General features: G+C 57.4%; 1 protein-coding gene across 1 annotated transcript; it reads right to left on the bottom strand.

The window, feature by feature from the left end:
* Positions 1-1,698: 1,698 nt before the first annotated feature.
* Ccdc102a (coiled-coil domain containing 102A) lies at positions 1,699-20,804 on the bottom strand. Its single transcript, XM_047528676.1, has 9 exons — positions 20,502-20,804; positions 13,279-14,006; positions 11,352-11,578; positions 9,724-9,832; positions 7,866-7,982; positions 7,389-7,598; positions 5,335-5,505; positions 4,474-4,577; positions 1,699-2,446 (listed from the first exon to the last, which is right to left on the bottom strand). Exons 2-9 carry the CDS (start codon positions 13,867-13,869, stop codon positions 2,317-2,319), a joined length of 1,659 nt encoding a protein of 552 aa, XP_047384632.1. The 5' UTR covers positions 13,870-14,006; positions 20,502-20,804; the 3' UTR covers positions 1,699-2,316.
* Between the last annotated feature and the right edge of the window lie 4,080 nt (positions 20,805-24,884).

Raw genomic sequence — 24,884 nt, 5'->3', positions numbered from 1 at the left:
CATGGAGTTGCTGGGAAAGATCAGAGAAGTGGCACGTGAGGCACCCAGTGTGGCTCTTGGCAGTCACCCCTGCGCTGTTGGGTAGTTCTGAGCCTGTGGATGATGTATATGGGGCCCAACTGCACCGCATGCGAACCTGGGCCCAGTGAGTTTCCTCTTGCTCTCTCCAGGTCCCTCTCCTGTTCAAAGGGAACCATGCTCATGTCCCTTCAAGGCTGGGACAGTGATCTAGAGGAGATGGGTGCCAGGTGAGGTCCGGCCAGGGAGGGACTGTGCTGCACGCGTGTCTGCCGCAACCCAGGGAGACGCCGTCTGCCCAGCAGCTGTGGCTGCGCATGGGAGCGTGAGCACGGAGTGGCCAGAGGTGCTGGTGCCTCAGGAGAGGGAAACCCACAGTTTTATGTGAAAACTTCCCATTACTAATATTAGCAATGCATTAAAGATTTTTTTAAAGCAACATCTGAGCCAAAGCTAATGCTTCTGCTGGCAGATGCCGCGCCACGCCCGCTGGGGCTTGCTGTAGGCAAAGGGAGGCAGGAGGGCTGGGCAGGGAGCAGCGCCATCCCCAGAGGACCCGAGCTGCCCCTCGCGCAGCCCAGTGGAGGGCAGCCGTCGCGGGACATTCCCGGCAGCAGGCTGGCGGGAGGCAGGCCGTAAGAGGCCCCTGCTCAGCTCTATCTCGCCGAGGTGCCAGGGTGTCTGGGGCGCCGGATGGGGTCTGTTCTGTGTCTGGGACGGCAGGGCAGGTGGAGGTGGCTCCCAGGGTTACTACCAGCAAGGGTCTGGCTCCTGGGGGTCAAAGGGCAGCACTTTTAGCCTTTCTCAGGCCCACTTCCTGTTTGGCAGGAAATGGTCCCTTTTCTGCTGGTGCTGGTTACAGGATGGGGGTTGGAGGGGCAGAGAGTCATCCAGGGGACCTCCAGGACTGACTCTCTCCCTCACTTGCTTTTTGCCCTGTGGAGCCCAGGAGGGGACCTGGGGCCTCTGGCGCATCATTAGGAGGCTTAGCAACAAGGACAAGTGTTCTGCCACGGTGGCCAGCTGCCAGCTGGGCTCCTGGGCCCACCTCTGCTCTCCTCTCAGGCCAGTGGTGTCCCTGAGACCACAGTACTGGGGTCCAGTACTTCATGATTAGGCCACACTCAGAGAATCACTGAACACAGCTCCTCACCCCTGGCAGGGAGCGGCGGGGCTGGGCTGGATCAGCCTCTAGCACAGCCCTGGAGCAAGCCCTGGTGCTCAGAATCCATCCAGAGCACCTCATCCCCTGAGGCAGGTCCCCTGGGGGACCCTCGACTTCGAGAGGCTCAAAAGGATCTGCTGCTGTGTTCCTGATAACCATTCCTATCAGACTTAACATAATTTGCTGGCTATAGAAGGTTTTGAAATTAAAAACATCAAAAATAAAATAAAATTACCTGTAATTTTACTACTCCCTAGAGCAGAGCTGAGGGAAAGTGTTCATTATTTACTGTGTCCCCACCTACCTCTGGGTGAACTGCCATCTAATCACCTGAACTTCACCCCCTATACTCAGCTGGCAAATCCCCGCCCCCTGCTCCAGGGCAGACCTCCAAGCACTGTAATAACTACTAACCTTTACTGAGCTCTGAAGAAACTCATCTAATTCTCTTGACCACTCTCTGAGACAACTTAACTTACGGTTGGAGAAATTAAGGCTCAGACAGGACAAGTAACTTCCCTGAGATTGCACAGCCAGGGAGGACCAAAATAGAAACTGGAACCATCAGGTATCAGAACTGAAGCCTCCACATCTCCACGTTGGCTGTGCACTGCATTCCTCCTTCCAGCTCCCATGTCCATTCCTTCCTTCATTCCGTCACTCGATGTTCCTGAGCTCTGGTTCAGTGTCCGATACAGGCTGACGCTGACCCCCAGGTCCCTCCTGTATCTGCCACACTCTTAGGACTCTGACCCCAAGAACTTGAACTCCATTTATTACAAAAGACTGGGCTCATGGCATTGTTATGAACAGCTCCTGCTGGGCCACCAAGGCAGCCCGGTGGGGACCCCAGCAACCTTGTCCGGACAGGCTCCACCCCGCATAGGTCCTGGATGCTGGGGTCAACTGGACTGGGCCTCTAGTGGCCCTGTGTTTATTAAACCAAAGGGGCCCAAGCAGCCCTGGGCATATATATAAGACAGGCTTTCCTTCCCCAGGCTGCGGGGGGATGGCGGTGCCTCCCTGGGAGAGTAGGAAGTGGTCCGTGGCGGGGGCAGTGACTGGACCCACGGCGGCCACAGGCAGCCCGGGGTCTGTGGCTTGCGGCTGGTCCTGCCCAGCCCTGGGAGGGTCTAGGCCACCTGGATTTGCAGGTCCTCATCCTCATCGAGGTCACTGGCTCCATCCCCCGCCTCCTCGGTGCCAAAGCGGGTGCTGCGGATCTTCCCAAAGAGGGGGGCGTTCTGCTGCTGCCTGCGGAGCCTGGGGGTGGAGTGACAGGTCAGCGGGAGCCTGCCACCTCCTGGCTGGCTGCAGTGGGCTGACAGTGCCCAGCCTCCCCAGGCCCTGACAGCTGCCAGCACCTTGTGTGACCTCTGCTGTGGCTGAGACGGAGGGAGGAGCTACTGTCATGTCTATTTATAGACAAAGAAACTGAGGCCCAAAGACGCTGAGTGACTGAGTGACTTCCCCAGTCCCGGGAAGGCGGCAGTGGGGCTGGGCTTGAGCGTGGGCTTTGGGTCTTGAGGGCACGCTGCTGGGGTGGGGTCCCGGGCAAACTCCGAGAGCAGGAGGAGCAGGGTTTGGGGGGTCTGAGCCCCTCACATTCCCAAGGCCGGCCCTAGTTCCTCACATCAAGATCCCTAAAACCAGATGTACAAGACCAACGTGGACCCTAAGAAGGGCTGATGGAGGGAGTGCCCCTCCCCTGCCCGGAGTGGCCGCCTGGCCGCAGCTTACTGGAAGGCATGAATTATTAACAGGGCAGGGAGGGGCGCGGGCGGGGGCTCCATTACCTCGTGGTGATTTACTGAGCTGTCCCTGGAACATTAGAGTATAAAAAGTTGGAAACTAAAATGAAGCAGCGGTGCTGGGTGGCCCTGCTGGCCCCCAGGGAGGAGCCTGGGAGGCGAAGCAGAGCCCACCTGCCTTTTCGGGAGTTTATGGCTCCTGAAGAACGTGGCAGAGACTGCGGGAAGCCCGAGACGAGGTGGCCTTCGGAGGGGTGTGTGCAGCGGCAGCACGGGCAGAGCCCGCCACGTTGGGCCTGACCCGGACCCTCAGCAGGGTCCCTGCACAACGCTAAGGGCATCGTCTCAGGGAGATGGGTAACCGGGGCTCAGTCAGCCACAGCACACCGCTGTCCACAGCCTGGACTCTCGGCCATGAGCTCTCAGCTCATAATACATGCTCAACAAATATGGGTGCCGATGATAGGGGGTGATCCACCTGGCCACCCGCCAGCAGTGTGGCTGAGCAAGGACTTCTCTCTTGGGCCTTAGTTTCCTCCTCTACCAGCCCCCTAGGAAAAAAGATCTCTCCCTTCCTCTTTCAGAAGGAACTCGCTGCGTGTGGCACAGTATCTAACCCACACACACGTGCTCCTCAGGGCTGGCGGCCATGGTAGTAACAGTGGTAGTAACAGCAGCAGCTCAGATTACTCAGCACGTATTGTGCCAGGAGCTTTCGTAAGCACGGATCAGCCCATTTAGCTCTCCCAGTGGCCAAGAGGTAATAACTACTATCACCCCCATTTTACAGACAGGGGAAACTGACCCAGAGAGGTTAAGTGACCCAAGATGACGCAGCTCCTCAGCACAGAGCATGGAGCTTCCCACCACCCAGGCAGCTTGGCTGCAGGTAAGAGCAGGCAGGTGAGGGCTTGGCCAGGGCTGGGCACAGGGAAGGATGCTGCTCAGTACTGTGGCCATGGCACCCCTCTGGCCTCCTAGCTGTGCAGTGGGCAGGGCTTGGCCCTGAGCTTCTCTGCCATCTCCTGGCATTAGGGAAGCGCAGGGAGGTGTGGCTCTCAGAGGGCGTGGGGAGGGAGGGGAGTGTGCCCGCAGTCAGAGATCCTCTGGTCTCGCTGTGGGGTTGCCGGTCCTGCTGGCAGGGGCAGGGCCTTCTGTCATTCCCTGGCCTCCAGACCCTCAGACCCCTGCTGGCCTGGAGTCACCCCAGCCCTGAGATCACGGGGCTCTCTTTCTGTCCACGGTGCCCGGGCCTGCGAGCCCTCCCAGGGCTCTGCTCCTTGGGCCTGGCCTCTCTGGCTGGCTTCCTGCCCTTTGGCCCCACCCGTAGCCTGCCTGCTACAAGACAATTCCAGGCCCCCAGCTGGCCTGGCTTCCTGCACCCCCCTTGGTTTCCTGGCCCTGGCCCTTCCGGCCTGGGAGGGACAGGATTCGGGCCCCAGGACCCCTCCTCCTCCACCTGCCCCCTGGCTCTGTGGGCGTGGAGGCCTGGCTGTACCCCAGCGCGGACCCTCCCGCGGCTGCTTCCTGCTGGCCTACCTGGACTGCAGGTGCTCCAGCTGCACCTGCAGGTTCTCACTCTGCTCCGTCTGCTCATCCAGGGACCGCTGCAGCTTGCGCGCCTGGTTGTGGGCCTCGTCCAGCTGAGGGTGGGCAGGGACAAGAGCACAAGGGGCCCCGTGGGCGGGGGCAGCCCAGGCCCAGACACTCCTCCGCACCACTGCGGGACTGTGTGTTTGCTCCCAAGGCCTGGCCCGAGGTCCTCTCCGTCACTGCTGTGACCCTCCAAATCCATCATCCTCTCCCGTCCCGGTCACTGATCGGGCCATCCACTTGTCTGTCCCCCTCGGCCTGCATCTGCCCATGCAGTGCCCACCCCTTTCACCATCACAGATCTAACCAGCACCCCTCTGACCACCGAGGACACGCCATCTCCCATCAGCCCTCCCTCCTCCCCGTCATTCATCCTTCCGCCCACGGAGGCAGTCAGCCGTCCAGCTATCTGCGTCCAGGTACCATCTGTCTGCATGCCCAGGTCCACCCATCCTTCCTCCAGCGTCAGACAGCTGCCGTTTGAGCGCCTCTACCCACTCTCCCTCCTCCTGTCCGTCTGTCCACCTCGTCCTTTACCCATCTGCTCGTCCATCCACGGAAGCCTCCTTCTGTCCTTCCATCAGCTCTCCACTCGCCCACCCACCCCTCGTCCTTCCTCCACTCACCTGCCACACCTGGTCCTTGCTCCTCCCACCCTCCTGCCCCAGCGCCTGTCCATGCATCTGCCCGTCACTCACCTACTGACGACGGGAGCGCATGCCAGGCCGCAGGGCCCCAGCCTGGAGCGCGCAGGGCCCTGGAGCCCCCCTCCCCCGGAAGCTGCAGCTGCTCAGCCGCGGCACTTGCCTCATCCTCGGCCTGGGCCAGCTCCTTCTTGAGCTCCTCCACCCGCAGCCGCAGCCTCTTCACCTCCGCCTCGTGCTGCTCCACCCGCCGGCTGGCGTGCGCCAGCTCCGCCACCTTCTCCTGCAGCTGCTTCTTCAGCTTGCCATGCACGTGTTTCAGGTCTGCCAGCTCCTGGGGGTGGGGGTGGGACAGGGAGGACTCTGTCACACTGGGCACTGTGCCAGGGAGTCCGAGTCAGGGTCAGAGTCAGAGTCCGGGATGGGTCAGGCAGTTCTGGGGACGTGGGGTGGCTCTTCTTGCCAGCACCCCCCACCTGCTGCTGAGAACACAGCATTATGTGTGTCACTGGAGAGCAGTGGAGGTACCTCTAGGGAGGCCAGGAAGGAGAAGGCTGGGGCGTGCAGCACCTGGCCCCACTTTAGACGTGGAACTGAGGTGCCCTGAAGGTGCCCAGCAGATGCTGGAGCTGCAGGGCAGGATTTCTGAGGAGGGACATGAGGCATTTATAGTCCTGGGTCTGAGGATGAGTAAAGCTGAGGAGCAGGCGTCTGAGGAAAAGGAGGCAGAGGCAGGGTGGCTGGGAAGAGGAGGACCAGCCAGCAAAGATGCCCATCCCTCAGGGCTGGAATCTGCTTTCCCTTCTGCAAAATGGTAGCGTCCTTTCTCTCCACCAGCCCATCGGGTCTGGACTCCATCATTTCTTGCTTCCTTGGGGGCGGCAATGGCCTCCCCACTGGTCTGACGCCCATCACCCCTCACCCAGCACAGTGGGCACCAGCCTGCTCACATTTACCACCTATTTTATTTATAACTTATTTTCTATGGTCCTGGGGATTGAACCCAGGGAGCTCTACTACTGGGCTACATCCCCAGCCCTTTTTATTTTGAGGCAGAGTCTTGCCAAGTTGCCTGGGCTGGCCTCAAACTTGCGATCCTCCTGCCTCAGCCTCCAGAGTCATTGGAATTACAGGTGTGAGCTACCGTGCCCGGCTCACCTCCTGCCTCATGTACTCTGGGACCCCGTGCTCACTCCCCTCTAGCCCTGTTGGCCTTCTCATTCCTCTGAAGTCCATGTCCCAGTTCTCCCCTCCCCACCCCCACCAAATCAGTTCACCAGTTAACATCTACTCTTCTTGAAGACTCAGCTGAAACCCCACTGACTCTGGGGAGCTTTTCCAGGACCCTGGGCTTAAGCTCGGTTCCTGGGCATCCCCTCTTCCCGCCACAACCATGGAGCTGTGAGCAGCATGAGCACAGGGGACAGTGAGAACACGCCTGCCTCCCCTGAGCTCCCAGCTCCTCCAGGGGTGGGGAGGTGGGCCGCATCGTCCGTTCACGGCTGGGTTCCCAGCACAGAAGCAGATGCTCAATTCAAGCAGCTGCTCTGGTTTATCACTGGGCCTGACCACAGTAGGAGCTCAGTAGATGTGGCTGGTCTATCATGCAGGGGGTTGAGCAGTATAACAGTAAAAGCAGCTATCGGTTGAGCTTCTCTCATCCAAGATGCTTGGGACCAAAAGTGTTTCATATTTCAAGTTTTGGAATATTTACATGTACACAATGAGGTATTTTGGGGATGGGACCCAGACCTAAACATAATTTTTTTTTTTTTTTGGTATTAGGTATTCAACTTCAAGGTGCTTTACCAACATCCCTATCTCTTTCAATTTTTAAATTTTGACAAAGGTCTAAGTTGCTGAGGCTGGTCTCAAACTTGTGATTCTCCTGCCTCAGCCTCCTGAGTTGCTGAGTTTACAGGTGTGCACCACCACACCTGGCCTAAACGTGAAATTAGTTTGTTTCTTCTATTCCTCATATACCTCATTCACAGAGGGTGAACATAATTTTATACAATGTTTTTAGTGTACCTGTTTTGACTGTGACCCATCATGTCAGGTGTGGGATTTTCTACATGTGGATGGATCAGAAAGTTCTGGATCATGGAGCATTTTAAATTTCGGTTTTTTGGATCAGGGAGGCTCAACCTGTACAGTGCTGAGCAACAGGCCTGGCTCACGGCAGGGGACGCCCTGGCTGCGCCGCTCCTGCCCCACCTTGTTCTTCTCGAAGAGTGCGGCCTGACTGGTCCGCAGGTCGCAGTCCAGGGCGCTGGCTGTCTGCCGCCGCCGCCGGGCCAGGGCCTCCTCCAGGTCCCCGACCTGAGCCCGCAGCTTCTTGTTCTCCCGCTCCAGGCCCAGCTTCTCCGTCTCCAGGCGCTCCCGGCGGCCCCATTCGGCTGCGTTCTCGGCCTGCAGCCGCTCCATCTGCAACGCACAGGACGGAGTGAGCCGCGGCGGGAGGGGCGAGGAGGGCCAGGCTGGACGCCCCGCCACCTCCGGGAGCCGTTTTTGGCTGCAGGAAGCCAGATCCAGCTGCAGGGGCTATATTTAAGCTGAGCGTCTTCCATGCTGTGCAGGATGTGGGGGAGCTTCTGGTCCCTGTGTGGGGGTCCTGGGGGTTTGGCTCCTGCTCGTTCCCTGCGACTGGCTGATGGAGGCAGGGCCCTGCTCCCCGGGCCCCAGGCCCCTCACCTCGCCCCTCAGCTCGGCCATCTTCCTGTCCATGCTGGACCGCGCACCCAGCTCGTCCTCCAGGTCTTCAGACATGCGGCCCAGCTCGTCCTGGTGCGCCTCCTTCAGGATGCTGAGCTGCAAGGATATCGCCCAGCCTGTTTACAAGAAAACCGCCAGGATCCATCCCAAAACCAGGTCTGGGGAGGAGCACTCAGCAGAGCCCTAGGCCGGGCCCAAATGGGGAGCGGGGTCCAGACGGATCCTGACTGACCACTCTGCCACTTCCACTGTCCGCCCCTTCCGGCCTCCTTACCATCGAGACCACCGTGTCCACCTGGTCCTCCCAGCCATTCTCTAGGACTGTGCCCCAGAGTGAGCTTTGAAGAGAGCTAAATTCAGCTGGATGCCTCCCCCAAGACCAAGATCCCCGTCAATGGCTCCCAGGGAGCTTGGGACAAAATCCAGCTCCTGTGATGTCATGAGCCCTCACAAGTGGATTCTCTGCTTTTCCTCAACCTCAGTTCCTACCTCCTTCCCCTTGATTGCTTGAACACACCGAGTTCCTGCCTATAATGCAGCCCCTGCACATGTGTGCCTAGAACATTCTGAGGTATTCCGCAGGACTGGCTCTTTTTATCCTCAGGCATAGCCTAAAGGACCCCTCCTTGGGGAGGCCTCTCCTGGCCACCTGGCCTAGTGGCCCACTGGAATTGCCAGTCGGGAGGACGGAGAGCGCGTCCGTCTTCTGCCTGTGTCCCTGCTTGGCCATGGTACAGCAACCCTCAGCAAGCACTGATCCAAACCCTGCTCTGCGAGCAGCGCATCAGGATTGCTCGGGTGCTTTTAAAACACTACCACTCCGCGCTGGCACCAGCAGAACCCAGCACACTGCTGCTCCACACCGGCCAGAGAATGAGGCTCAAAACATCAGGCCGAGCAAAAGGTCCCAGATGCAAGAGACAGTTTTCTGCTAAACTGTGTATCTGTGTTTCATTCACTTTTCTTCAAGAGGTCTGCACTTCACAAGGTGAAGAGATTCACGAGGTAGGTCCTGCACTCAAGCCCCAGAGGTGACGGATGATTCAGGACGGAAGGGAGGGGTCCAGTACTCGGTCTTTTAGGAGCTTCCCTAAGAGGGTCTACGGGATGACCAGCCTCTTCCAGGGCAGAGCTTCAGGTTGTGAGGTGTCCCACATCCTGCTACCTCTGGAAACCCAGTGGATCCAGCCAGGCTTTCCTGGGCTGGTTGTGCCCCCTGGTGGCCATTGAGGTCTGCACAGGAGGCAGCCCAGCCTCTCCTGAGACCTCTTACTGCAGTGGTCCACTCCCCTCTCAGGAGCCTCAGTTTCCTCATCTGTAATATGGGGATGTGAGGGCCCAGTTCCCTTGACTGCCATGACATCCGGCACACACCAGCACCCAGTGAACATCACACTGACTACTCCTTCGTCTTCGTCCTGTGAGATCTAGACCACTTTGTGGCCTCGCCTCTCACTACTCTCCAGCCACACGGGCCTTCTCTGTGTTCTTCACTCTCTAGGCTTGTTCTGGCCACAGGATGTCTGCAGTTGCGGTGAACGGCTGCTCCCACCCCTTCTCAAAGATGGCTTCTTCTAACCCTTTCAGGTCTTGCCTCAAATGTCCTTTTAGAGAGGCCCTTCCTGGCCCACGCTCCATTGTGTCTCATGACATTATGTGTCTCTTTACTGCTGCCTCCCTGTCCCTGGCTTCCACAAGGTGACCTCCTGAAGGCACCTACCTGCCTGCCCCAATCTCCGGACCATGGATGAACACATTCTATTGTCTCCCGTCCCAACTCCCAAGATTCAACAGCGTGTCTCTGCCACTTCCAGGAAGCCGGCTGTCTCTGACTCACCTGCTTGAGCATCTCCTGCTTGGTCTTGCTCAGCTCTTCATACTTGATCTTCCACTGACTGAGCTCCCCCTCCAGCTTCTCGATGTTCCTGCTCAGTGCCATCTTATCCCTGGGAAAGGAACAGGAAGGGGCAGGCAAATGCCTATATTTTCTATTTCAGTTAGGACATTCGGTTGATCTTATTTTTGGCAGTGTGGGGATTGAACCCAGGCCTGTACATTCTAGACAAGTCCTCCACCATTGAGCTACATCCATTACCATTAGGTTGGTTTTGTTTGGTATTTCTGGTTTAAACAGCAGCAATTTATTCTCTCTCAGATCTGCAGGCTTCAAGTCCAAGGTCATGTGCTGGCAGAGGTGGGCCTATCTTGGGCGGTGAGAAGGTGCTTGTTTCAGGGCCTCTCTCCTAGCTTCTGTGGTTTGCTGGTCACTTTTGGCATTCCTTGGCCAAAGAAGCAGCAACATCTACAGAAGTATCACCCTGGCCTTCCTCTTCACAAAGGCATTATGGATTTTTTTTTTTTTTGGGTGCTGGGGATCAAACCCAGGGCCTTGCGCTTACAAGGCAAGCACTCTACCAACTGAGCTATCTCCCCAGCCCCACATTATGGATTTTTTAACCGCTGTGGGGCTGGAGGTCAAACCCAGGGCCTCGAGCATGCTACATAAGCACTCCACCTCTGAGCTACCCCAGCTCCTATGTTTACTTTTAAAAATAAGATCAGGTGGGCAGGCCATATAGCCATTTCGTAGAGTGCCTGCCTCTCATCCTGGAGACCCGGGTTCGAGTCCCCAGCACTCTGGGAATGAGAAAATAAAAATAAGATCAGGTGGGTAGACAGATCACACTACATATTTAACTTAAGGACAGCAAAGTTGAAGCATATGCATTAGCATCAGGCATGTGCCCTCTGAACTGCCCTGATCAAGGCCTATGGGGACTTTCATGCTATAAACCCAATGTTCAGAGCTCCGTCCTGTTGGTATTGATCAGCTGACGTCTATTCTCTGTGTAGTTTCTCTTGGTTCCTCTGGTCGCCCTTTCCCTGAACTGGCTCCCTTCTCCCATCTCCTGTGCTATTTCCCCCTTCCTTTAATGACCTCTAAACTTGACCTTAACGTGGCTGGCTCCAGGGATCCATCGTGGACCTCCCCCTGTCCACACCCACTCCTCTGGTTCACTGGTCCCCAGCTTTCAATAGCACCTACTGGCTGATGACTCTTGCTTTTCTACATCCAGCCCAGACCTGTCTCTGGACCTCCAGATGCATTCACACCCCCAACCCCCTCGCCAAGCCAAAAGGAGCACTTCTCAACACCTCCCTGCCCCCTTCCTGCTTTCACCTCTGCCCGCAGCGCTCTCTCCCCCACCAGAACATGAGTGCCAGGAAGGCAGGGAATTGTCTTATTTATGGCCATGTCATTAGGACTGAGCACAGTGCCTGGTCCAGAGATGTCCAAGATGTGTTATTAGAATGAATAAAGAAAAATCTGCCTTGGGGCCTCCAAAATCCAATGCTAAATAGGCCTAAATAGTGCCTGTACCTCAGCAGTCTCAGGTTCTGTGACGCTGACTTTCCTTCTGGAAGCCCGGCCCAGCCCCCGTCCCCGCCTGCCCTCGGACTCACTCTCGCTCCTTGAGCAGCACCTTCTGGGACTCATCCAGCCGCAGGCGCAGGGCGGTCAGCTTGGAGGTGTCCTCCTCGGTGCTGGCTGTGTCTTCCCAGGGTAGCCGGTTACGCTCCTGGCGGCCGGAGCTGCCCCGAGGGCCCCCAGAGCCCACGCTTCGAGCCTCCCAGCTGCCCTCGGGCTCCTCCGGTCTGCTCCTCAGGAGGTTCTCCACCAGATCCAGCTCCTGTGGGGACCAAGGCGGAGGCTGCACCAGGGGCCACTGAGCCCCAGCCCTGGAGGCCTTTCTTACAGCCTGTCTCAGACCCTGGTCTGGGATCAGCTTGGGAAAGCCACACAGTATCTCTGGGCCCTGGTTCCTCTTCTGCTGCCTGCCTTCCAGTCTCTGGGAAGAGGGACACACCCTTCACCTCAGTCAGACACCAAGGTTTCCTGAATCCTGGAGGATTCCCCAGGAAAGGTGCTGAGTATTCTGTCACTGGCAGTACACAAACATACGGCAGCACCGGTCAGAACCAACACTCAGAACCAACAAGTGCAGACTCCTCTCAAGGCTTAGGAATGAATTTCCTCCAGGGAGTCCAGCTCTCCAGTCCTATTTTTTGGGGGTAGACACTGAGGCATGTGGATTGAGGAGTCCCCGAGGGTGATCTCTTCCTCCTCCTGGATCTCAGATTGTTTGAGGGGGGCGCCCTGGACACCACCTGGTCCAAACCCCCTTTTCACAGATAAAACAGGGCAGGAAGGGACTCTTCCTGGGTCACAGCACACAGAAGAGGCTGTTAGGAGTGAAGCTCAGACTGCAGATCTGTCTCTCCCCACTGTCCCCACAGCCTCCTGGACTGTGATGATAACCAGAAGGAGTATTAGGCAGGAACAGCACTGGGAGGTCCCAATCAGGACCAGGGACACCTTCTCCAAACACCAGGCTGACCTGGGAGAGGAGACTTCGGTCACCGGGAGGTAGTAGTGCCCACTCTAGGCCACAGAGACATGGCTAGGCCAGAGGAGGGGCAGCCGAGATGCTCGCCTGGAAAGGGGCTGCCTGGGGCTGGAACTGGGGAGCTGAATCAGGACATGCCTCAGGTGGCCTTCTGGAAACAGGCTCAGGAGAGGCTGCCCTCCTTTCCTACCATTAATGCCCCAGCTGTACTGATTATTAGCATGGACTCTGGAGCCAGATGGCCTGAGTTCAAACCCAAGCAACTCTAGTCACCAGTTTGGACCTTGGTTCTGACCCCTCCCTGTGCCCTGGGTCCTCAGCAGGTAACTGTGGGCAGGGCTTAGCAGGCGGAGGTGCTGGGCCAAGGCACTGGTCCAGGGGGTGGTTGTTGCCATTCCCCAAACCCACCAGGCCCTCCCAGCCTCTGGACCTTTCTAATTTCCATCACTTGGAATGCCATCTGGCACTTTGCATAGCTAATTCCCACAGATCTTCCTAGTCTCAGCTAAAATGTGGCCTCTTCCAAGAAAGCTTCTGTGAACCTGCCACCACCCCCTACCCAACCTGGGTCAGGGACCACCTCTGCTGCTCCTAGTGCCCTAAAAGCCCCACCCTCAGCTTAGATTGGTGCATCCCCTCTCCATTCAAATTTGACAAATGAATAGATTCAGCTCTGCTACTAATCCTGACTTCGTGGAATTCCTGTCCTGCTGGTCAAAGGGGATAATTCTTTGGTTCTGTTCACTTCTCAGGTGTGGGACTAGAGGGGCTAACAGAATTTCCAATTTTCCTGGCTGAGGATCAACAGAAGGGAGGTGACCCAGAGCCCAGCCTGCAGGAGTAAACCACTCCACCCCCAGGTGGCCTGGCCCTCACCAGCTCCTTGCAGCCCTGACTTCTGGTCAGGTCAGTCAGTCCCACTCACTTCCAGACCCAAGCACAGCGCTGGCGCCTCCTCCCAAACCCCTCCGGCCTCCGCGCACCTGGCTGTCCTGTGGCCTCTCTGACCCGATATCGCGCACGGGCTCGTGCTCCCTCTCGGGATCCGGCTCGGGACCGTCATGCGTCTTGTCCGAGGTGCCCCGGGAGCCCCGAAGCCGGGCCAGCTCGCGGCCCCTCGCCTCGCACTCTCCCTGCGCCTCCTGGCGCTCGCGCCGTGCGCCTGCCAGCTCCTTGGTAAGCGCGTCCAGGCGCTGGCGCAGCTGGCGCACCTCCTCGCGGGCCCGGTTGCGCTCCGCGCGCACCTTGCTCCACTTCTCACGCCAGTTGGCTGTGCAGTCCGACCACCAGCGCATGGTCTTCTCCATCTGCGCCGCTCGCGCGCGCGCCTCCTCCAGCTCCCGCAACCGCAGCTCCTCGCGGCTCTCCCAGTCCCCGTCTGCCAGCAGCGTGGGTGGCGGCGGCAAGGGCAGCGAGGGCGGTGGCCCAGGTGAGGGCGTGCCACTGGGTGGCGTGGGTGGCAGCGAGTCGACTGGCCCCATGCGCTCAGGCGACGGACTGCCCAGGATGGTCAGCAGGCTGCCCTTGGATAGCTGCGGAGACTCGGCCAGCCGAGGACTTGGCCCGTGGCTCATGGCGCAGCCGGGAGGGTGCTGGGCTCCAACTTGTGGCCTAGTTCAGAGGCAGGGCGGGGGACGCCTGGTGTTACCACTGTGCATGGTCACTGCAACCCACTGCTTGCCAGGCCATCGGTAGCGATGTCTCCTTGCACCTGGGGGAGTACACAACCATTATTAGGCTGATCGTCCCAGGTCCATAAGATTGGGCACAGGCCCCGGGCAGGGGAGGGCAGAGGCAGGAGGAGGGAGGTGTGTTCCAGGGCAACCAGTGTCTGAAATCCCTTCCTCACTGGCCTGCAGATGCACCCGAGTCCCTTCCCACAGGAGCCCAGCAGATTTGAAGCCTTGATTTGCTGCCCTTGACCTCTGGGTGCCATTTCACACTGAACCGCTTTAGGACCGCCCTCTTTCACACACCCTGGGCGCAGCCTGCCTTTCCTGCACTGGGCTCTCCCATCCTGAAACTCATGGGAGCTGTCAGCTCCTCCCAGAAGCCCTCTGGCCACCTGCAGGCCAGGCCCTTCAGCCCCTGCAGGGTCTCCCTCACCACACTTACCCACTGCTGTACCGGAGTCTGCTCTCCCACCACATGGGGCTTGGCCACTGTTGTAGTTCTAGTGCCATAACAATGACCATTTGTAAAGGGCTGACGGCAGCCAGGTACCATGCCCAGGGGTTTTTGAGAATTACCTCATTTATTTCTCTCAGATTTGAGGTGAAAATCCATGGCCATCAACCATGTCTATGAATCCAGATTCAAACGCCAGCGTAGATTTGTTGAATAAACACACACACTGGCAACAATGATGGAAACCAATCTTATGGAGGGCCTGGGATGGCTTCTTCACTGTAGCTGCCCTCCCTGACCTCCTCACGGTGGCAAACACCTCTGTATCTCACCTCAGTCTCCCCTGTGCCCACCACGTTGCTGAGGCTGGCTTTGAACTCTTGATCCTCCTGTCTCAGCCTCCTGAGTCGTGGGATTGCTGGCAGGTGCCACTGAGCATGGCTAACATTCTTCTTTTAAATAAGAGATGGCTGTCCTTCTCTGTCCCTAACATGCCCCACTACCCCACACTCTTTCTTCCCTATCAGGTTAGTCACACCTGCCCCTAAGACCTGCCCTTTCTGGTAGGACTCTGCAGTGCGTGTAGACTCAGGCGCCTCCACCTCCTTCCAGCCTCCACCCTCACTGTTGGCGGTGTGTCTAATGTGAATGGGAAGCTGTCAGCGCCATGGCTCATCCTCTCAGCCTCAGAGGACATGGGAGGTCTCCCTCCTCTGATCCAAGGACCCCTCCCTGCCCATCACACCCCTGCTAATGCTGTCCTCTCTCGGGGCCTTCCCCGCTGCAGTCCGTCCTGGCACTTCCCCTCCCTGCCCTTGCTCCTCCCTTTCAAGGCCACAAAGTGGTCCACACTTGCTGTCCTCACTCCATCCATCTCCCTGGCCCTCTGGCCACCCCACCATGACAGCATGTCCTCTCTAGCTTCGGACATACCACCGCTCGTCTTGCTTGCATGGATCTTCCAGGCCGGTTCTCTGGGGCTGCCTCCTCTCTGACTGCTCCTCTCAGCCTGACTGGTGGGCTCCCAGGCTCACCCCCAAGTGCTGCTGCCATCCAGTAGCCACAGGCCCCCCTCCCGCGGCCCCTGCCTGGCCATCTCCCGCACACTTTTGACTCCTTCAAATCCGCTGTCCACAGCAAGAGCCGGAGTGGGTGTTTAAGAATGTGAGCCTGGCCCTACAGGTGCCGGCGCCCCGTTCCTTACCAACAGCCAGAACTCCACTCCTGCCTCAGTCCCAAGCTCACCCCGCGAGACCTCAACTCCAGCAGTTCTTCAACAGCAAAGGGCCACAGCCCACAGAGCACCCGCACTGTCCGCGGCACCAGTCTTCTAACCTGGCTCACGCTCCGCCGTCCTGATCTCTCCCTTACAAAACCCACACAGCCCCAGCCCTCTCCTCTTCTTGTCCCCAGGCAAATGCTGGCCTCGGTTGCCACTGCCCTGCCTGCTCTTGCCTTCACCAGGACAGCCAGGCATCCCAGGTCTGGCTTTTCGTGTCCCAGCTCCTCAGGGACCACATCACATTTCTCTAGTCCTTTTGCTGTCTATTCACTATTTCACCAGATAGGTACTCCAGGCCCAGCTCTGCCACCAACCCTGCATCTTTCTAGGCCTCGGTTTCCCTCCCTGTACAATGGGAGAGAAGTATAGGAACGAGTTCATACTCTTTCCTCCCTTGCAGTACTGGGGATTTCCAGGGCCTTGCACAGGCAAGGCAAGCGCTCTTCCACTGAGGCCTGGCCCTTATTTGTTTTTAAAACTTTGAGACAGGGTCTCACTAAGTTGCCCAGGTTGATCTTGAACTTGCCATCCTCCTGCCTCAGCCTCCTGAGCAGCTGGGATTACTGGCAATGCCACTGTGCCTAGCTGCAACCCAGCACTTCCCCATGAGGGGTTTATCTAGACACTGCTTGAAATGGCCCTGGCCCTCAGCGAGTGACGCTCCCTAGGTGTGAGCCTGGATTTAGGAGCCCCAAGTTTGGGACATCTGAGTATTTTATTTGCTGCTAACTTCTCACCACCTGGTTTCATACGCATACACCTGTCCTGGGCCCAGCACCACTTGTGCAGCCACACAGATCCAGGCCCCAGTTCAGACACCCCTAGGGATCCCTGGCAGGCCAGCTGCCCCTAGGATCAGGGTTTCTGCCTGGGCGATGGGGTAGCTGGCCTTGAGGCCCACGGGTGTCCTGACATCTGTGCACACACAGACACCTTTGCAGACACACATGCAATCCCACACACATAAACACGCAAGACACACGGACGCAGATCCGAGTGCACACACAACTCTATGGGTACCTGGAGAAACTGATCTATAGACACAGACACACAACATCTCAGCATAGCAACAGGCACAAGGACACGCAAAGATGTCCTCATCCCTAGAAGCAGACACGCAAATGCCTCCTCTCCCCATTTTCCTGGCCCAACTCCACTTGGAGAAGTTCTTGGAAAAGAAAAACAATGCGTGCGGCTGGGGAAAGGGGAGGGGGAGGGGACAACGGAAACCCAGTGCCAGCCCAGCAGCCCTGCCACAGTGATGCTGGCCCGGCCTGTCTGCTGGGCCCTTCCTGTAGCCCCTAAAGTAGCCGTGTGGAGGGAGGGGGCACTGCCAATCCTCTGCCTCTGGAGTTGCCAGGCCTGGTGTGGGGCTTGGCCAGGATGGGGGTGCCGATTCCTTCCAGGAATCCCAAGCCTGTGGTGTAGGGGCTGGGCAGGCGCCACCCAGACCCCTAATGGCTTCCAGGCACCCATGCCAGAGGCGGGGGTGGGGGCTCCAGTCAGTCCTTGTTCCCCTTCCCAGTCGCCTGGCAGGGCCCCTCCTGGGGGCTAGAGCAGTGGGAACAGGGAGACTGGGGGACAAGCCTCCTTCCTTTCCCCTACAGGCCCTGGAGGGGTGTGTGCACCTGTGGGGGATGGGTGGAGGCAGAAGTCCTCAGGCTGGTTTATGGAGAAGCCCACCCCACTAGCACAGCAGAAGTCCTGACCCAAGGGCAGCCAGACCTGCCTAGCAACGCCACCCGCTCCATAACGGGCTTGGGGACGCACAGGGAGGCAGATGCAGCAGAGGCACAAGGCACAGCTGTACAGCCAGGCTCCAGCAGTGGCCACCCCCCCACACACCTCACCTTCTCCTTCCCACCAGACTCAGTGCATGGGGAGCACCTATGTGTATGTGGCCTCTTGATTCCCTCAGGATGTCCCCACCCCCAAGGAGCAGGTCAGGGTGGGACCAGCCACCACAGGCCCCAGGAAGGCTTCCCCTCCCAACCCTCCCCGCTCCTGCCTCCCCCCAGCCAAGCAGGCCTATTCCTGCTGTAACCTTTGGTTTCTGTTCAGGCGACCCTCCGATTTCCCAGTGCCCCTCCCACTCTCTGAAACCCCCACCCATCTTTCCAGTTCAGTTGCCCTCACCTCCAGGAAATGCCTTGATGTCCCCAGCCCCACCCCACCTGGGGAGCACAGCCCTGTAACCTCCCACAGGCAGACCTGGCTGGCTGCCCTCTCATTTTACAGCACAGGTTCCTCCACCCAGAAGGGACACTTGGGCAACCAAGAGCTTCTAGGACAGGCTCTGCATACAGCAGTTGCTTAAAGTTGGCTGATGGGATGAAGGGCAGGAGGATGAACCATGATCTTGCATTCTTTTAGCTGGGCAGCAGATCTGAGTGGGACCCCAGGACAGAAGCAAGAATGTTTGACTCCAGGGGCTGGGGAGATAGCTCAGTTGGTAAAGTGCTTGCCTTGCAAGCACAAGGCCCTGGGTTCGATTCCCAGCACCACAAAAAAAAAAAAAAAAAAAAAAAAAAAAGTTTGACTCCAACACTCACCCACCACAGGCTAGGGCCTCAGCAGCCCTGCCACAGAAAAAGACCAGGATCCTCTTGTTCACAAATCTGTCTGGAATGTCTCTCCCTCCTTCCTTCTCCATCGGCAAACTCCTACTGAGCCTTCAAAACCCCAGCATCCCCTCCCTTGGGAAGCCTCTCCTGATCTCTGTGTACAGAGTGCTAGTGCCTCCCTGGGTTTCAGCCACGGCCATGGCCACATTGTGAAGTCTATGAGAGCATGATGGTCTTGCAGAGCCCAGCTCATAGCAGATGCTGTGTGATGCTACCTGGCTGATGGATAGAAGAGGGACAGATGCTACTGTCCCTTGTGACCAGGGAGAGTTTGGAAGGGTTGAGCCATCTTGAAGATCAGAAGCCAGTTCTCAGGCTCTAAGACAGGTAGGTGTCTGAACGTGTTTGTGATCAAGGTCAGAATCAGAGGTGATCTTATGGTCATTCAGGGGTGATCTCATGGCCTCTTGCCTAAGGAAGCCCAACTGACCCACAGGGAGACAACCTTGTGTTTTGTCCTGAATATGTTTGGATAGGTCTCTGTATCCACTGAGAGTTGTGAGCAATGCTAAGACCTGGATTGGGGCCAGCTGAGGGGATGGGGGTGCCCAGCAGCCCTGACTGCTCCTCCCAGGATCAGAAACTCCCTATGTCCTTCCAGAACCTTTCAGGTAGGGCTGTGGGGCAAGCCCATGGCCACAGGCCTGGCTGTGGGCAGGGAGCAGAGCCCAGCAGGAAACCACAGAGGACAGCCTGATTGGATAAGTGCAGGGCCCAAGGCTGGTCAGGCCACAGACTGTGGGCACCTGTCCCTCTGACCTGCTGCCTAGGCTCCAGTCACTGGACCTCCAGAAGAAAACTGGGAGGTGGAAAAGCTGGTCTCCAGGCTGGACCTGAGCCCAGCGGTGGGCACCCTGGCCTGTTCCCAGCTGCCCCCCATCTCAGACTAAGGAGTCACAAAGACATCCTAGATTACAGAACGAAACCGCTTTCTTTACAGATGGAGCAACTGAAGTCCAGAGGACAGCTACGTGTCCACACACAGTGTACCAGCAGCAAAGCCAGGGCAGGGAGCTGGGGTACTGGGACTGGTTGCCTTCTCTCCTGGGTCATGCCTACCTGAAGGGCACAAAGCCTCTGGGAGCACCTATAAAATGGGAGTCCTCGGTACCAGTGGACAAGCACAGCTGAGATGGAGGAGAGTGGGCACTTTCACGGGTGACCCCAGTGCCAGATCTCTCAGGAACTCCTTAAACTACTCATCCTTATATAGCAGACATTCCACTAGTCCCAGCTCTGCCACGGACACTGAGTGATATATGCAGGTCCCTGGCCTCAGGGCCTCAGTTTCCCTACCTACAGGATAGGGAAAGACATTAATAAGATTCCTAAAAAGATCTAACCAACAGGTGGGCAGAATATGTGCTCATCTGAACCAATCCAACCCCTACCCACGCTATGGAGAGTGGGGCGGGATAGGGTTACTGTCTCCACTTAAGGTAGGCAAACTGCGGCCCCGGGCGAGGAACAGGCTTGTCGCCGTCGCACTCTGGCACCCCGGGAACGGTGGGGCGACTGAGGTCCACTCCCTTCTCTTCGCAGAGAGCCGTAGCTCCACCAGCCCCAGCTCCTTCCCGAAGTTCGTTTACGGCTTCCCCAGTCGCCTTAGTCCTCACTTCGCCGCCCCCTCTGCTACCGCCCAGGTCCCGCGCGCTGCCCCGCTCCCCCTAGCGACCGGCGGCGGGCGGCAGGCGGCGGGTCTCCGGCCGAAGAAGTGCGGTCCCTCCCAGCCAAAGGCCCCCATTGGCAGCCGCCGCGAGCCTGGGCGGGGCTTCGTGCCCTGATTGGTCAGTGCCGCCCGTCCATCCCGCATTCGCCATGGTGACCACGTTGGGTCCCCCGGGAGAGTTCCACATTCCGCCCCCGCCCGCCGCCCCCGCCCGCCGGGCCCCAGCCCGCGACATTCCGAAGGCGGCCTCCTTCCCCCCCACCACTCCTCGCCTGAGGCCAGAGGCCAGAGGCCGGGAGCCCAGGGAGGTGGGCGAGCCGCCGGGGGAGGGGGTTCAGAAAGTTCTGCTTGGAGTTTGGGGGCTGCTGCGGGCGCCTCTACTGCTCCCCTCTTCCCCAGTCCGCCCCGCAACTTAACTCCTTCCCTCCCGCGGGAGGCTCGCAGCCTGAGCGTGTTCCCGCGCCGCGGTGACTCCCCGCGTCCCGCCCCGCGGTCCCAGCTCACCTCGGGCCGGGGCGGCCGTGCGCCGGACGTGGGCCCGCCGCGGCTGGGTGGAGCGGGCACGGTGCTGGCCGCGGCCGTCGCCGGGAGGGCCGGGGGAGGGCCGCCGAGTCTCCTCCTCCCTCCCGGGGGGAGGTGGAGGGGGGGCGGCGGGGACCCCGGCGCGAGCGCCAGCCGCGGCCCTGTGCGACCCCGACCCGCGGAGTCGCTGGGCTGGGGGATTCCCGCCTGGCTGCCGGGCTAGGGGCCAGGGGCGCGGGCCGCGGCGGCGGGCCCTGCTGGAAAGCGGCAGGACCCCGACGAGGCCCCACCCTCGCGTGGGGGCCGACGCTGGCGGGGGCCGCCGGGCTCCGCTTCCAGAAGCCTCAGGTTGCCTGAGCGCCAGCGACTCGCTAGGCGTCCCGCGGCAGAAGTGGGCACCGCGGTCCCCAGCTCCCACGTGGAGCGCGCTTCGCGACTCTTGACTTTCGTTAATTGCGTTCTTCCTAGTGCCAGCGAGGGTACCCAGTAGATGTGGGCCAAGGTGTCTGTGCCCTCCTGGGCCTCAGTTTCCCTTTTTGTACAGCAAAAACGTTGACCAAACCAATCTTACTCCTCTAAGGAGTAGTGGAGGACCCGGCCCCACCTGTGGATTCTTCTCTCCGATGTTCCATGGCGCTCGGGGGCGGGAGGACATGTGCACCACCCTTTAAGGCTTCCTGTCTTGGGAGTATGGTGTCTGTCTTGACAGGCAAGAGGAGCTGTACCTGGAAGATTGCTTGAAGGTGACTCTATTTTAAAAAGAGGACCCAAAACTTGCAGAGATGAGGGGAACCAGCTGGGGTCATTATTACGTAGAAAAACTAAAAATGACGATGTTTGTTGTACCCCATGACTAAAAATATTGTAATCACAACCACGCACACATTGGAATAAAGAATGACATTGAATGCTAATATTTGAAGATTTTATTTTTTCAGACGAAGTTGAGTATGGGCCAGTCTTGGTGTTACATGCCTGTAATCTCAGCTACTGGGGAGGCTGAGGCAGAAGGATCCTGAGTTCAAAGCCAGCCTCAGCAATTTAGTGAGGCCCCCTAAGCAACTCAGCAAGAGTCTGTCTCTAAATAAAATTGGAGATGTGGTTCAGTGGTTAATCGCCTCTGAGTTCAATCCCCGGTACCAAAAAAAAAAAAAAAAAAAAGAGTTGAGTATGTAAGCATCCTTCCCTTCTAATGTTTTTTTTTTTTTTTTTAAACTAGAGGATGCTTTCTGCAAAAATTTGAGGGCTTCCTCAAACCTGAGAATCACTCTGAATCCTTTGATGGTCGAGTCCTTCTTCTTTTCTTTTTTGGAAAGTCTGTCAACTTCCTTTACAGTTGTTCTCTGTCTCTGCGGTCATCTGCTGCTGGGTTCTTGGCGTCGCACCCATCTACTTCATGAAATCCCCCACTTTTTGCAAGATTTACAGTTTCACTTGTGGACTCATTTGCTGTGGCTGTGTTCTGCATGGTGGCATGCTGACAGCTGATATTCTACTGGAAACAGGTTTTGTGGGAATACAAGTTTGGGGTTTGGTGAGCACGCAGATCGCTAATCTGCACGTTACACTGTGCTGGGCTTTGCTTCCTGTGCAGTTTGGACCTGTGAGACTTGGACATTAAGAACTCAGGACAAGGACATCCACTTCTTAAAAACTTTGGGGTACTGGGGATTTAACCCAGAGGCATTCCACTACTGAGCTACACCCTCATGCCTTTTTATTTTTTATTTTGAGATAGGGTCTCACTAAGTTGACCAGGTGGCTTCGAACTTGCCATCCTTCTGCCTCAGCCTCCCAAGATGCCTGAATTACAGATGTGCACTAGGAGGCCAGGTTTTAGGGCACACTTTTTTTTTTTTTTTTTTTTTTTTTGGTACCAGGGATTGAACCCAGGGGCACTAAACCACATCCCCAGCCATTTTTGTTTATTTACTTTTTTAAATTTTGAGACTGGGTCTTACTAAGTTCCTTAGGGCCTTGCTAAGTTGCTGAGGCTGGCTTTGAACCAGAGAGCCTCTTGCCTCGGGCTCCCGAGTTGCCTAGATTTCAGGGTGTGCCACTGCGCCTGGCAGGGCACGAGTCCATCAGGCTGGGGAAACGAAGGCTCAGAGAGGCTTGTGGCCAGGATTGACACAGGGCCTCTCAGCCAGTAAGTGACAGCCTTGAGCCAAGTGCCAGGAGTTCTTTCCCAGAGCCTTTGGAGGTGGGGATGGACCAGGAAGGTGGTGAGGTTGGGCTGGACCCTGACCACACCCGGACCCTCTCTCTTAGGACTGGAGCAGTAAATATTATCTCAGGGTGTCTTTTTCACAGGGTGAGGTGAGGGGGTTGGGGGGAGGGGACCCACCCACTCAGAACCAGGGTGAGAGCTGGGCAGCTCACAGGAGTCACCTAGTTCCACACCACCCTGATGCTGGGTGTTGCCCCTGCCAATCATAGAGGAAAGGGGACACCAGGAGGCTGGCCCAGCGTCACGCCAGGCGTCCTCAGAACCCGGGTCTGACTCTCAGTGTCACCACTGTCCCCATTCCTAACATGGCACCTCCAGGCACTTCTCCAAATGCAATGCTCATTCCTCCCGGTGGCTCTGGCACAGGATCTGTCCCCAGCTTAGGACAGCAGGGTTTTTGTCTGACGCAGTATATCCGCAACTCAGCGGTTCTCTCCTGTACCCACGCCCCTACTTTTTGCCACCAACACACAAAGCACTTGTGCCCTTATTTACTGGTGTTTCTCTTGAAGTCATTTCACTTTGGGGATGTGTGTTTCGGAGAACTATTCCATGTGACTCGGGTAAATAGAAATCTGTGCTAGTTGCCATAAACAGGCACACACCAGAAGTAAATAGCATGCAAACCAAACGCTGCCATTCAAAGCTAGCTAGACATTGTCCTTTGTTGGAAAGGGACATCATTTGCACACCCTTGTTCAGAGCCCAGTAACCAAAAGGTGGAGACAGCCTGAGTGTCCACCAGCAGATGCGTCCATCCGATGAATGAGGGTGGCACATACATACGGTGGGATATTAAAAGGGTAGACGTTCTGGCGTGCTCCACCGTGGATGAAACCCGAGGCCATTGTGCCAGGTGACAAACAAGTACGATTCCGCTCATTCATGGGAGGTCCCTAGAATAACCAAATTCATAAAGAAAGAAAGTAGAATGGCAATTCTGGGCAGGCGGGCGCCTGTAATCCCAGCGGCTCAGGAGGCTGAGGCGGGAGGATCTCAAGTTCAAAGTCAGCCTCAGCAACTTAGTGAGACCCTGTCTCTGAATAAAGTACAGAAAGGGCTGGGGATGTGGCTCAGTGGGTGAGCTACCTTGGGTTCAATCTCTGGTATCAAAAAAAGGTAGAATGGTGGTTTCCTTGGGGTTGGGTGAAGGGGGAGTTTTTGTTCAGCGGGGACAGAGATTCAGTTTGGGAAGATGGAAAGTTCTGGAGAGGGCTAGTGGTGATGGTTACACAACAGTGTGACTGCACTTAATGCCACTGAACTCTGCTTGAACATGGCTCACATGGTGAACTTCATGTTACATGTATTTTATCACAATAAAAAATGTAAAATCAGATGTCTTATTTTTGAAGTCTAATAGAAGGCTGAAGAGTGTGGGGGTCTATAAATGAGTGTTAGAAAGAGGTTACAGACCGTTTCACCCTCAACTGAGGCCTCTGTTCGGTGCAGCCAAACCTGAGAAAGACTCGGAAAGTTGATGACTTGTTTGTGGTGTGACTCAGTGGCTCTAATGTCCCACCAGGGATCTCACGTACAGTCTCTTCCAGATCACCAGGGTGAGCAGCCCCCACGCGGGGAGACTTCATTAGGGATGGCACGTGGCCCTCCTTCCTGTCTGAGGGACTGAGCGGGCACTGGCGTGCCTCCTTAGGCTGGGAGGGGCAGCAGAGGCAGAGAAGCCTTCCGGGAAGGAGGCAGGAGTTGAGCTGAGACGAACGGGTGGAGAGGAACCAGGGGACTATTTAGGTCTGTGCCTGTGTCAGGGAGCAGGGAGATGGGCACATCCAGAATTGGGTGGAAACAAGTCGGACAGGTTAGACGATGAAGGCGATAGGGAGCCACTATTGGCTTTTGAGCAGGAGAGTGTCTAGGAGTGAGTGCCACCTGTGGTGTGTAGGGCTAGGTCACTGGCCCCCCACTGCCGAGGTGGGACACAGTGAGGCTTTGCAGGTGCAGCCTGGGACAGAGAGGAGCTGGCAGGGGCACAGGGCCTCCTCCTGGTCCCTGAGAGTAGCTGTTCAGGTTCACACGTAGTGTGAGAAAGGAGGACAGTGGTGATTCAATCCTAGAGATGCCAGGAGACCTCAGACAGGAAGGGCCTAGAGGTCAAGGTCTGGGTTATGGTCAGAGAA

This window comes from Sciurus carolinensis, chromosome 16 (assembly GCF_902686445.1).
Source record: "Sciurus carolinensis chromosome 16, mSciCar1.2, whole genome shotgun sequence".
NCBI lineage: Eukaryota > Metazoa > Chordata > Mammalia > Rodentia > Sciuridae > Sciurus > Sciurus carolinensis.
The sequence above is the reverse complement of the archived record's forward strand: the minus strand, read 5'-3'. Positions and strand labels throughout refer to the sequence as shown.